Source organism: Brassica oleracea, chromosome C7, assembly GCF_000695525.1.
Source record: "Brassica oleracea var. oleracea cultivar TO1000 chromosome C7, BOL, whole genome shotgun sequence".
NCBI classification, from domain to species: domain Eukaryota; kingdom Viridiplantae; phylum Streptophyta; class Magnoliopsida; order Brassicales; family Brassicaceae; genus Brassica; species Brassica oleracea.
Window position 1 is genome coordinate 40,881,355 of NC_027754.1, and position 14,559 is coordinate 40,895,913.

A 14,559-nucleotide genomic window follows, 5' to 3' on the forward strand; every position below is an offset into this window, starting at 1 on the left:
TTTTAAAGGGTTTACTAGGGTTTCTGTTAAATGGGCTTTATTCGTGGCCCATTTCAGCCTTTTAGGAAATTTGTGAAAGTTTAAATCCTATGGGTCTTACCTCTACACATACACCATATGGACGAGATAGGAAGTTGCTTACTATTATTCGCTTAGACAACACCAGATTAATATGATACTTTGAGTAATCTTCTGCAACTGCAAGTAGGCCAGCAAGATGTTCCAAACTTCTATATCTATCTCATTTATAGGAAGCATAATGCTTATTGACATCAGTGAGTATGGCTCACATATCAGCGACTTACTATGAAGATTGAAAAATAGTAACAGTAAGTAGACTATCTATTAAGGTACAAGTATCCCCACAATACATACCAAGTTCAATCTTAGTCAGATTAATCAACATCTATATGATTTGATGCAACAATAAAAATTTTATTCATGAAATGGATAGTGTTAGTATTAGTCTAGATACATTAAAATAATTCTATTTAATGGACTCCTTCGGCCAAGGTTCAATAGTCTTGAAAAGTTAATCTCGGTATAACTTAAGCTTAGCCTTTTTATTTATTTTAATTTAATGTTTACCATTTTAAAGGTACCAATTTTCATCTTTACCACAACTAAAAAGACATTTTCAAAAATATATTCTTTATTATGTGACGAAAAACTCTTATACCATTGTTCTCTATATATATAATAAATTATTATTTAAATAAAAAAAAATAATAAATAATTTTATGTTTTCGAATTATACTTTTTCAAATTCGAACTTTTTCATAATTTTTTTTTTGAATTTTTTTTGAAATGTTTTTTTTTATTTTTTTTCAAATTTTCTTTTTGAAAACCGAAAATTATGTTTGAAACTATTTTTTTAAAAAAATATTTAGATTCTTTTAGTATTTATTTATATATTTATTAGAATCCTAAATTTCATATTCTAAAAATCCTATCCCACCCCTCAACTCTAAACCTTAAGTCTAGATTAGTTAACCCTAGAGATATAAGTGTCTTCTATCTTTCATTAAAAGTGAGGGTAAAAATGATTAGTGTAGGACATGAAAAATGGTACTATAAATGTGATATTTGTGTCAATTTCTCTATATATTTTGTTACCAACATACTATTATAAATGAGCTTATAGAAAGGGGCGAACCCACCTTGAGACATGGTGTGGCACATGCCACATAATGATTAATATAAGTTTTATGTGATACGCTTAGATAGATAAAAATGTGTAGCTCTTTTGGTTTAGATATCTACACTGTGCCCCATCCATACCCAGGTTAGAGGCCATCACCCATCAAGCTGTCTTCCTACTCCCCGACACATTCCCTTATTTTTGCTATCTAAGACTATTTATTCTTTTCTCAAATTTCTACACACTTCTAATTACTATTTCATAACTTTTTTTCTTGTTTACATAAAACTATTTATTCTCTCTTTATAATATATTTCTTTTCTTTTCTAATACTAAATTTCTATAAAAACTATAATTTATTCTAATTTCATTCTAACAATTATTTCTACTATTTTTATTTTTCAATACTTAAATTAGTAAAACTAAAAGTAATAAAGGTTTAACTATTATATGCAGTATATAATTTATAACATTACTTAGGATGAAGATTTAAAATTATGAAAATTAATTATCAAAAATATAAAAATTATTATTTTATTTTTTTGGTAAAATGTTAAAAAAATTATTATTTATTATTTCTTTATATGGTTCATTTAAAAATAAGATGTAAAATTCTAGTGCCTAATGCAAAATTTTAAAAAGTAATATAAAGCCTATTCACTTAATTATTTAATATTTTAAAGTTTGTTTTTGTGCTGCACATTAAAAAAAAATTAGATCCGCCTCTACTTATAGATTAATATGTTTGAAATTTTTAACCAAAAAAAAATCCATATATTATTTTTGAGCATTACATTGTGTATGAAAAATACTCCTTCCGTTTCGTAAAGATCCACATTCTAGAAAGAAAAAAAATTGTTTCAAAAATATACATTTTTTTTTACATTTTCAATGTATTATTTAATGAAAAATTGTAAATTTCAAAAAAGTTAATGGCGTTTATTGAATTTTTTTTGGCAAAAAGTTATGGAAAATTTTTATTCACAAAAAATAATGCATTTACAATCAAGTTTTAATGTGTTTTCTTAATATGTGTGAAAAGTCTAAAATAATGTGTTTCTTTTTGAAACGGATGGAGTATTAAATAAGAAAAATTAAAAATAGCCTATGCTTCCAAGTTATTCCATTTTTTTGGTCAAAAAATATTAAATAAGAAAATAAAAAGTATTTTGCTTCCAAAATGTTTAAGATTGATATTTACATATTAATATTTATTATTTCCCGTAATTTTTGTTAATTTGGTTAACATGTCAAAAAAGAAGGGATAAATTTTATGTTTACCAATTTTTATCTTTACCACCACTAAAGAGACATTTTCAAAAACACATTTTTCATTAAGTGGCAAGAGACTCTTATACCCTTATTATCTAGATATATAATAAATCATTATTTAAAAAAATAAAAAATAATTTTTTTTTTATATTTTCGAAATATACTTTTTCAAATTCGAACTTTTTTATAAAATTTTTTTTTGAATTCTTTTCGAAATTTCTTTTTGAAAATCGAAAATTATGTTTCAATTTCTTTTTGAGAATCGAAAATTATGTTTTAAACTATTTTTATATTTTTTATATTTTTAAGTTTTTATTTATATAATTATTAGAATCCTAAATTTCACATTCCAAAAATTTTACCTCATCCCTTCAACTTTAAACCCTAAGTATAGATTAGTTAATCCTAGGGGTATAAGTGTTTTTACCTTTTATTAAAAGTGAGAATAAAAATGATTAGTGTAAACATGAAAATTGTTATTATGAATGTAGTATTCGTGGCATTTTCCTAAACAGAAGGAGAACTTCATTTTCTTTCTAGATTATTTGAGGCAACTCACAAAAATTGGAGTGGAGATTTTGTGATGCTAGATCGAAATGATCTGCAATAACATCATGACCTGGATCCAAGAGCTTCAGACTCAGCTTTCTCATAAGTCTGAAGATGGTACTTCCATCTCGTTGTCTACATTGGAGTTAGACAAAATTTTCGAAAAGGTATACATTCACTTAAATTTCTGTTTTAAAATTTATTTAATATTATTACTAACAATTTTCTTTATTTTTTACAGGCCATTCCCAAAAAAGAGCATATAACAGAATTGAGATCAATCACCGATATTCAAATGGCCATCTCTAAGGTAGGATCTGGTTCAGTCCCAAATGGGGTGATATCATACATAACAAGATTGCATCAATGAAAATAGAGCATCAAATGATGCCCCAACAGTTGCAGCAGACAATGGAAAGTTTCTTTGATGTACTTGTGGTGGGAAACATGGTTGTTGCTCGTGCTTTAGAGATTAGGCATCAGGCTCTCGGTATCAACACCCAACCTAACCCAGAGGAGCAAGTTGGCCTTAAACAAAGAACAAACAAAGCGGTTCGACAAAATAATGTTGAGTTTTTCAAGGATCTAGATTTGAATTATTTTTATTTGTATTATTATTTAAATATGTTTTTTAAAAATTTGAATATTTTTAGTTTAAATTTTATAAAATACATGTTATTTATTTCTTATTTGAAATTTATTACAATTTATTAGTTTAAAAAAAAAATAGAATTAACCATTTTGAAATTAAAACATTGTTAAATTAACAATAACTCAACAATTCTTTTCCATCATTGTTAAGACGTTATTAATTTAACAACAAATTAACTTCAAGTATCTTTGTTAATCCATTATTAATTTAACAACAAAATTTCATCTACAACAAACAATGAAACTTTCAGGATTAAAATTCAAAATTTATACGTCGAATTAATAACAAAAGTTTCCTCATAAACTTTACGTCTAATTTACAACAAATATATTAACAAAGAAATTGGCTTATTTGAAAAATTCATCGCTTGTTCGTCGTAAATTGGCTTTGACAACTAATTAACGAAGAAAACTATCGTCGTTATACCTAAGTTTTTTGTAGTGGTTGGCTAATAGTTGAAGCATAAGTGTTGGTGTTATTGTGCTCTTAGTTAAAAATTTAGTGGGAAGAAAATTTTACATCATGTAATAGGTATTAACGCAAACTAGTTCTGATCCTAGAGATTGATTATGGTCCTAAGCTTAAATTCTTCCTAAATTCTTTTTCTAAAAGTAAAAGACTCTTGAATAATAAAATTATTTTGGACCTATATAACTTGATAGTCAAATTAGGTATAATTTTATACTTTCCAAAATACAAAGATTTAAGTATAAAAATCATAAAGATAATATGATATTTTTGGATATAATTCTATTTGTATACATCCTAAACAAATTATAAGTTTGTGAGAAAGACACAAGAGGTATAATATCACTGAAAATTAATACAAACATGCAATAGTAAAAGTTTGAAAAGAAAAAAATCTGACTCGTAAGAAAAACAAATTATCATTATCAATATAAATATCTTCGAAATCCTCCACTTTAGTCACACAAAAGAGTCCATATCATAAAATAAACATACAAACACATTATAAAAAATGGAGAAAGCAACTTTGCTGTTCATCGGTCTTCTACTGTTCTCAACATGTAAGAAAATTAAATCTCATGGTTTGTTACATTCATCACTAACATATTAATCCTCAGTATTATATACTATGATGATTAATAACATATTAACTCTCACAGATGCTCAGATCTTGGCACAAAAAGAGGTGTGCAAGAATGACTCTGATTGTAAGAAGGTATGTGGAAATGACGTGCCAGTGTGTCAATACAATGTGAGGTGTGTATGCATTACCAATGAACCCCTTACCAATCAACAAGCTTGCATTGACCATTGCAAGTCAATAGGAGAAATAGCTTCTCTTTGGATTCCAGAGAATAACAATTGTTATTGTAGCAAACCTCTTATGTAATAATAACAAAAGTATGAAAAAAAAACTACAAAGTATGTCACAAATTTTATCATGTTATGTTTTTACTGATTTGTTTTTGTTTTTATTAAAATTTCGTTGAATTATATTAAAATACAATGTCAAATCATATATAATTACATATACATAATAACATCATTAATTGTACATCGTTTAAATGTATTAAAATATGATTTGTGATATGGTCCGGACAAAAGTGACTAACTCGCCGACAACCTGAACATATTCGTAATATTTTTCATACCTTCTTCTTCTGATATAAAGGCATCAGCTAATCATGTGTTGTTTATGTTTGGCACTAATCTACACACGTTTAGTTGGATAGCTATAGCCTAAATATAGTTGTACTTATCTAATTCGGGAAACCACGTCATGTGAGATTTTTTATTAGGCGACACACATCTTGCCATTTCAACGTTTCTTATAGCTCCTCGGCCGATGAAAATAAGTTTAGCTAGCGATAAAGACATCAGCGAATCATGTGAGACATCATCTAATCCTTTCCATTTTGTCAAACAAAGTTGGCTCACAATTTGACCCCTCCAGTTTAAAATTTAATCTCCCTCACCCAGTTTGAAGGCTATATATATACACAACAAACAAAGAGACATATATGTTACATTTTCATAGTCATTAGAACAATACAAGGTGTCAAACTCTTTTTTTTGACTCAACTACAACTTTTAATGGGAGTCAAAACTCATTTGAATTTAGTAAAGGCCAGTTTTTCCAGATAGTTAAAAGAATATTAATTTGTTTTTCATCTAAAAGAAAAGAGAATATCTTAATTTTATTGATTTATTACTGAAAAAGATTCCCCACTGTTTTGCGATCTATACTATTATTTGCGAAATAATTTTTCGCAACGGATCTCTCAAGTTAAAAGTTAGAGTGGTTAATATCGTTTATTTCCATAATGAATTTTTACATATAATTTATTTTATAATTAAAAACAAATTTTATGTTGGATATATTAGATTTATATTTTATATTAGATATAAAAAAATTTAGAAAATAAGATAATTCTTATATATATTGTGTGGTTATCTAAAAATAATATTTTTTTATTATAAATTTTTTAAAATCAAGATATAAAATAATTTATAATTAAATATAATCATACAAAAACATTTGTATAAAAATATTTTCTAAAATATTTCTAATGTGTGTTTTTTTTGCCACGAACCTCTCATGTTAAAATTTAGAGCGGTTAAAATCACTAATACCATTATTGAACTTTTACATATAATTTGTTTTATAAATAAAATTTATATTTTATATTAGATAATTGATAAAAATATATTTTAGGAAATAAGATAATTCCTACATATGGTATTATTATCTATAAATAATATTTATATTATACAAATTAAAAATTAAAATTTAAAATAGTTTATAGTTAAACATAATAAAAAAAAATTGTATAAGGACTTTTTCTAAAATATTTCTAATGTGTGAGTGATTTTAAAATTTCAACACAATAGTATATATATATATATATATATATATATATTGATGAATTTTTTTTTCATAAATAAATAATTTTATATTTGATTTAAAATTTTTAAAGAAATAAATAATAACTTATTGTGCTGATTTTTGAATTAATAAAAAAAAATAATAAGTATTGGTAAAAACATTATTCTCACATGCAGGCAAAACACTTAGTAATTAATCATGATAGAATAAATAATTTTATATTTGATTTAAAATTTTTAAAGAAATAAATAATAACTTATTGTGCTGATTTTTGAATTAATAAAAAAAAATAATAAGTATTGGTAAAAACATTATTCTCACATGCAGGCAAAACACTTAGTAATTAATCATGATAGCATCAATTTTTTATTTTATTTTTTGCTAACATGATCATATTATGTATAATAGGTACTATGATCATTAAATAAATGGAAAACTACTTATAAATCTAATTTTCACACAAATGACCAGAAAGTCTTAATTACTTCAATAAGCATAAATCACCAAGTTAGTAAAAAGGATAAATTTAGGGATTTCATTTCTAGATTAATTGTGATTTTAGACATAATTTAATCTCGTTAAATGTATATATTAAGTAATTTAACAACACAATTAATTTTAATTACCCAATATGTAAATTAGGGATTTAAAAGAGTAAACATGATGATTTATTATTTATTACGTTTGTGAATTACTTTATTTATTTTTATTAGAGTCCATCATTTTTATACATAATAAAAACTTGATATCTCAATATGAAAATGTAATAGCCACACAAAATAAACTAAGAAAGCGCCATATCTGCATCTTCTTCGATCCTTCCTGATAAACTCTCTTCCTTTTCTCTCGGTTTCTCCACTCTTTTCGTCCCACCACTAACCATTCCTTACCATCTAATCGCCGATAGTATAACACCAACCTCATTTTCCGACCAACTCGTTATCTCAAACCCCCACTCTTTTTTCCGACCAAAAAAAATGGCAGAAGACAGAAACAGTGGTAATAACACCTTAGACCCACTACTCCAATACATGACCATCCCTAGAATGAGAGAACCTCCTCCGATCCTCTTCCCCGTGCCCGAAGAAGGCGAAGTCGCGATCCCCATGCCCATGACACCAAAGGAGTTCAAAGACCGTTTAATCTTCGGACCCTTCTCCCGCTCCCCGCGTGACTCCTCCTCTCAGTACTTCGAATCCCTCTCCCAGAAACACTCCCCGTCCTCCTCCACCGCCACCGCCACCGCCGCCGCCGCCGCCGGAGAAGCATTCTCCGACACCTCGACCGCCGACCCTCTCCTCCCGCCGCAGCCTGAGCCATGGTCTCATGGCCACGCGCTCCACCGCTCCAAAACCGCACCGGCGATGGCCGTGATCAACGACCACCACCACCACCCGACGCCTCAGCAGAAGGACCTCGACTCGTCGCGCTCCGTCGTGAGGCAAGCCTTCGCTCTCCTCGTCGTGTACCTCTCCTTAGGCGTGCTCATCTACTGGCTGAACCGTGACAACTACGTGGTGAATCAGACCCATCCCGTCGTCGATGGGTTGTACTTTTGCATCGTGACAATGTGCACGATCGGTTACGGAGACATAACTCCGAACAGTGTCGTCACCAAGCTGTTCTCGATCATGTTTGTTCTTGTCGGGTTTGGTTTCATAGATATTTTACTTAGCGGGATGGTTTCTTACGTTCTTGACCTTCAAGAAAGCTATATGCTAGACTCCGCTAAGCGGAGAGACGAGCCTGATCATAAAACGAGGTCGTATATAATCGATGTGAAGAAAGGGAGGATGAGGATTAGGTTGAAAGTTGGTTTAGCGTTAGGTGTTGTGGTCTTGTGCATTGCTCTTGGTGTTGGGATAATGCATTTTATCGAAGGAATCGATTGGTTGGATTCGTTTTATCTCTCGGTTATGTCGGTTACTACTGTTGGGTATGGAGACAGAGCGTTTAAGACGCTGCCCGGTAGGCTTTTCGCCGCGGTGTGGCTGCTTGTGTCTACGTTAGCCGTGGCTCGAGCGTTTTTGTATTTGGCTGAGGCGAGAGTGGATAAGAGGAATAGAGAACGGGCGAAGAAAGTGCTGTGTGAGGCGATGTCTGTCTCTCAGTTCTTCGCTGCTGATATCGATAACAATGGCTGTGTGAGGTATTTTATATGCTTTGACACACTCTGTTAGGTTTCAAAATGAATCTTTAATTGCATTTTATGGATACAAGACATGTTATATATGCTTTGTTTGGTAGCTCTAATGTGATATATATTCTTGTTTTTTTGTGTGTGTGTTTGTAGTAAAGCAGAGTATGTGATTTACAAACTGAAGGAGATGGAGAAAATAACGGATAAAGACATAACTCCAATCTCAAAACAGTTTGACAAACTCGACCGATGCAGCAATGGAAAGATTACTCTTGGAGATCTCTTGGATAGTAGCAGTGGCGATTGATCCTCTTGCAACTTTTTTTTTGGTTTTAGCTTAGTTTACAGTAGTTGTTAAATTACAAACCTAATCAACGATGCTGAATGATTAATGATAATTGATAAGTAGTCAGGTCTCTAGTTTACTTAAAAAGAGCTTGAACCGATTTTAATTGGTCTTGCCTTGCGAGTCAATCACTCATCCAATGTGTATAAATTTGAGTGCTTAATGGTCTTGGTTCGGTGCACATAACACTTCCACGCTTCTCTTTCATCCTCTGTTAGCTATTCGAAGATAGACTACCAACTCGTGACCGGCTGATCTGATGCGGAAAAGGCAAAACCGAAGACATAATTACAGTCTTTGGAGTATTTTAGAAAGAATATTGCGATACATGTAAACATTCCCAAGTTTTCTAGTTACTAATGTTTATCAATAACTGCGTACTTGTATGGCCCTTATCTACGGAGCAATTGTTGTCCCGGTTCTGATTCTAATGCCTAACTATTATCATGTTACCCATTCCAACTAGGTTTTTGTTTTTATTATAAAATAGTTTGATATTGTAACTCCATTCTACGTGTTTCATTGATATTAATATTATACTACTGCAGTTTTGTCATATGTCATTGCAGTGTCATGTTACCAGAACTACAATCAAATAGACAAGATAAACGTTCGTTTTATGTTTACTAGGGGCATAGCCTCCGCGCAAGCGCGGGGTCGGGTACATTGTTATTGTCTTAACTAGTTTGGTGTACGGGATATTTTCGGGTGGGTAAATGGTTAATGCGTTGTGTAGTTTGGTGTAGGGGATGTTGTTCTTTGTTTTTTAAACATTTGTATTTTCGGCTGAACTTAGGGTGATGAACGGGACATTAGATGTTGTACAACTTCACTAGATCGATATAAGAACGAGTGGTGAAATCATATGTGTTGATATTTTATATATGATTAGTATTATTAGCATATTCATGTTCAAAAGATGGTGCCATAGGGTTGGTTAGGTTGAAATGAGTGAGTTGTTAGTATATTTTTGTTAAATGGTGTAAGGGAAATAATATAAAATTTGGTATTAAGAATTATGCAATTTATAGTGGATTTTTTTCCGAATACATGACCCAAAAAGGATATGTGTTAATCTGTTTAATTTTTGTTCTGAAAGTATGTTGTATATATATTGTTGTAATTGAAATTTATATGAGATTTAGGGGTTAGGGAATTGGTTAGGGGTAAATATGTAATCGTGAGGAAAAAAATGTTTTTATGTTTAGTTTTTATTGAAATTTTAAGTAGTACGTAAATGATACTGGAGGTCAAAACATGATAACTTTTTTTATTAATAGTATATGAGATTGACTTATAAATTACTTTCCTGACAGACTGTGAAAAGAATATAAAAATTCTCATATTTCTTAAAATTTATATATATTATATAGTTATATAACTATCTATTTTATGAGTTTACTGGATTCATGGAAAATATTTTGTTGGTTTCTTAAATATTTAAATGGTTTAACATAAAATTTGAACTGGTGTATGGTGTATGGGAAATAATATAAAATTTGGTATTAAGAATTATGCAATTTATAGTGGAATTTTTATACATGACCGAAAAAAGATATGTGTTAATCTGTTTAATTTTTGTTTGAAAGTATGTTGTATACATATTGTTGTAATTAAAATTTATATGATATTTAGGGGCTAGGGAATTGGTTAGGGGTAAATATGTAATCGTGAGGAAAAATGTTTTTATGTTTAGTTTTTATTGAAATTTTAAGTAGTACGTAAATGATACTGGAGGTCAAAACATGATAACCGTCTTTATTAAAAGTATATGAGATTGACTCATAAATTAGTTTCCTGATAGACTGTGAAAAGAAAATAAAAATTCTCATATTTCTTAAAATTTATATATATTATATAGTTATATAACTATCTATTTTATGAGTTTACTGGATTCGTGAAAAATATTTTGTTGGTTTCTTATATATTTAAATGGTTTAACATAAAATTTGAACTGGTGTATGGTGTATGGGAAATAATATAAAATTTGGTATTACGAATTATGCAATTTATAGTGGAATTTTTTTCGGATACATGACCCAAAAAGGATATGTGTTAATCTGTTTAATTTTCGTTCTGAAAGTATGTTGTATATATATTGTTGTAATTGAAATTTATATGAAATTTAGTGTCTAGGGAATTGGTTAGGGGTAAATATGAAATCGTGAGGAAAAAAAATGTTTTTATGTTTATTTTTTATTGAAATTTTAAGTAGTACATAAATGATATTGGAGGTCAGAATATGATAACCTTCTTTATTAATAGTATATGAGATTGACTCATAAATTACTTTTCTGGCAGACTGTGAAAAGGAAATAAAAACTCTCTTATTTCTTAAAATTTATATATATTATATAGTTATATAACTATCTATTTTATGAGTTTACTGGATTCGTGGAAAATATTTCGTCGGTTTCTTAAATATTTAAATGGTTTAACATAAAATTTGAACTGGTGTAGCTTTTCAATATAATGAATATATAATTGGCTGACAAAAAAAGAAAAAAATTGAATATATAAGTGTGGGTTTTAAAATGTTTGGGATTGAATTGCGGTGGGCCTTGGGTTTAATTTTGGTCTGATTCTAGGTTGTTTTTTTTATCCACAGTTGCATGTGATTCCTTGCTTGGTTAGAGTTTTAGTCCTTGTGTCCGGAGAACGATAATTTTATTCGAAGGTATATGAGTGAAAATAAAAATTACGCTGGACTCAAGGTTTTTAAGTTTGACAATATGATATTCGAGTGTTTGATAGTTATTTGAATGAAAAAATTATAATATCAGGGAACGTGTCCGTCAAGCAAGCATTCGACTTTCTATAGTTTGGAAATGTTGTGTAGGCCTTTTTTAAACAGATGGTAGTGTTTACTTTACATGCCTATAGTACTACTTACACCCTAATGTATTAGTTGTGAAGATGAATCAAATTTGTAGTGCAATTTCTTAGTGTAAAAGTGTGCTAATCATGTTGTAGCCTCCCATTCAATGTTTTTTTTTTTTTTTTGTAAAACTCCCATTCAATGTTCGGGATACTATCTGCTGTGAGTTGTCATGTTTGTTCAGAGTTTTAAAATCTAAGAATGGTATAAAGTTGGTTTTGATTTGAGGAATAAAAGAATAACGTTGAAACATAGAAGGAGAGCGAAGAAAATTCGGTGAGATGTATAGAAAAGTCAATAAAAGAGGAAACATTTCTCTCCAATCTTGCTCCCAAAACAGACGGGCCCGAAGACGAAGCTGCCAATTCCAAGTCACCTCCACGGTTTGGAAGAAGGTTTTCACAGTGTTCCTGAAGTACATGTACGTGCTGTTTTAAAAATAGTGCTTTCAGTAAAGATATTGACATGTAAATTAGACAATCTTGCTATGGTTCGCCATTGTGTTGTCTTCGGTAATGGTGGAGACAGTGAAGGTACGGTGGTTGGGAGTGAAGTTGAAAGGCATGACACGGATCTGAAACACAAACTCCTTCCCCGTTAGCCCTTCAAGACAACTTGGGAGATAGTCCTCTCCACCGTTTGAATTCTGCAGCAAGCCAGCAGTAATCGGAAGTTATAGTAACCTTTATGAAATGCCAACACAAATGTAAATGTTTATGGGAGGAAAGAGAGTACCTCATCCAAGGCAAGAACAGCAGCTTCCTGTTTGGTAAGTTTGGTCATCTCCTTATCGAAGACAACAAAGGTGGCGCTATCTTTTCCATCATCAACAGCAAGCTCGACAAGGAACCTTAAATTGAAACTACCTTAGCGATGGAGTACAATGATAAAATTTAAATTGCGAAGAGAAAGAAAACGCACCAGGAAGCTCTAGGTTGGTGTTCGCAAGCACTTGAAGGTGGTCGTAACGCCGCACCATGAACTTGTCGAACTTGATCACAGGAGCGTCCGTTTGGACCTCAACAATACGCGTTGAAGGGATGAAACGGATCACTGATGCTCTGTGATCTTGTACATGTGAGCGACCCGTGTAACTTCAAAACGGTCCAATCTCACAATAGAACCGTTTTCTAAGATGGCCGGTACTGGCTGGCCCGATTAGCTGGAATGAAACCGTGAATCACCGAGTCCTGTAAGAAAATAAAAGATGATCATTAGTAGCTCATAAATAAAACTCATAGACAAAACAAAAAAAACATGATGAAACGTTTTCATATCTGAACAAAGGAGAAGCTCTGTTATAGTTTAAGATAAAAAAACAAAAGAAATAGGTTTGAAATAATCCTCACCAATTCATCCAGGAGGAGAATGGTTATGCCCATGAACTCGCCATTTTTGTTGATGTTCCGGGAATCCCAAAACCGGATGAGGCGACCAACAACTGCCTGAGCTGTTTTTCCGAGGCGAAGAGATTCGAACGTGGAGTAGGCGACGGCGACGGCGGCGGCGGCGTTATCTACTGGAGCTGCAGATGAAGCCATTTTCGTAATAGAGTTTAGAGACTTAAACGAACGTTGAAAGTGGAGAAGAAACGTTTGAGGCAAATGATAGCTTACTTTGAGGAACTCTATATATAGGAGGATTCTGGAGCCGTTACAGTATGAGGAAGCGTTTCTTCGTCAGAGGAGGTGCGTAGAAGAGCCATTAAGAGCGAGTTATAGAGATGTGAAGCCGTAAGAGGAATCGCCCCAGACGAAAGATTTGGAAGAAGGCGACGACAAGTTTTTTTTTTTTTTTTTTTTAATCGGCGCCTCCCCTAATGCCCTAACCTTTTGCTATGGGCCAAATACGAAATCAGCCCAACACGCACTCTTCGAAACCCAACACACTTTTTAAAACCAAATGAAAGCAACACTCGTTTAAAAAAAAAAATTAAACAGAGTGGAGCCCACACGTTGCCACGTGGACACCTTTAGAAGAGAATAAAAACTCATCTATTATTATATAGATTGCCAAAGAGAATGGATTATTCCCTCTCGGCTCTTGTTATTGTATTGAACAAGATTGAGTTTTAATGAAAGTAAATTTGTGTTAAAAAAAAGTAATTTTGAGAAAAAAACGTTCGTTTGAAAAAAATTTGTAAAAAGACATGAAAACATGACAACATCCAGAACTCAAAAGATGTCCCTGATGACGTAACAAATTTGCTAAATACATGACAACATCCCGAACACAAAAGGTGTCCTGATGACATAACAACAAATTTGCTAGTTTCTTCCTGAGTTTTCGTGATAGGAATATGTTGTGAATAGCCAATAAGTTAGACTTAGAGAATGCAAGAAACTAGAGAGAAATTTTTCATGCATTATGTTTTCTTTATTATAATGTGAATAATAAATTACAAATAATTAAGCCGTATTTATAAGTTTCAAAACCTGATTTTCGATTTTGACATATATTATGTTTTATAAACCGAATACAATATCTTTTCGCCTATTAGCCACATATCTTTTGGTTTTTTTTTGTGTGTGTGTGTAGTAAAGCAGAGTATGTGATTTACAAACTGATCAACCATGCTGATGATGCTATTGATGATGATCAAGAGTCCAGTCCCTGGTTTACTTAAAACAGGTTTAGAACGATCTCATGTCTTTAATCTTGTCTTGCATAATGTGGATAAGCAGGATTCACTGATTCACATCCCTAATAGACCATCTCCGTTTACCC

At 31.1% G+C, this 14,559-nt stretch overlaps 1 protein-coding gene and 1 long non-coding RNA gene across 2 annotated transcripts; one reads left to right on the forward strand and one right to left on the reverse strand.

Annotated features, from left to right (window-relative positions):
- The first annotated feature begins 7,251 nt into the window (after positions 1 to 7,251).
- Positions 7,252 to 9,148, forward strand: LOC106301460 (two-pore potassium channel 3-like). Its single transcript, XM_013737861.1, has 2 exons — positions 7,252 to 8,617; positions 8,762 to 9,148. The coding sequence occupies exons 1-2, from the start codon at positions 7,446 to 7,448 to the stop codon at positions 8,913 to 8,915; spliced, it is 1,326 nt and encodes a 441-aa protein (XP_013593315.1). The 5' UTR covers positions 7,252 to 7,445; the 3' UTR covers positions 8,916 to 9,148.
- A 2,915-nt stretch (positions 9,149 to 12,063) lies between these two features.
- Positions 12,064 to 13,633, reverse strand: LOC106304900. The gene is made up of 5 exons (XR_001262865.1): positions 13,449 to 13,633; positions 13,182 to 13,357; positions 12,754 to 13,022; positions 12,568 to 12,682; positions 12,064 to 12,478 (listed from the first exon to the last, which is right to left on the reverse strand). It is a non-coding gene; the product is annotated as an uncharacterized LOC106304900 (long non-coding RNA).
- Between the last annotated feature and the right edge of the window lie 926 nt (positions 13,634 to 14,559).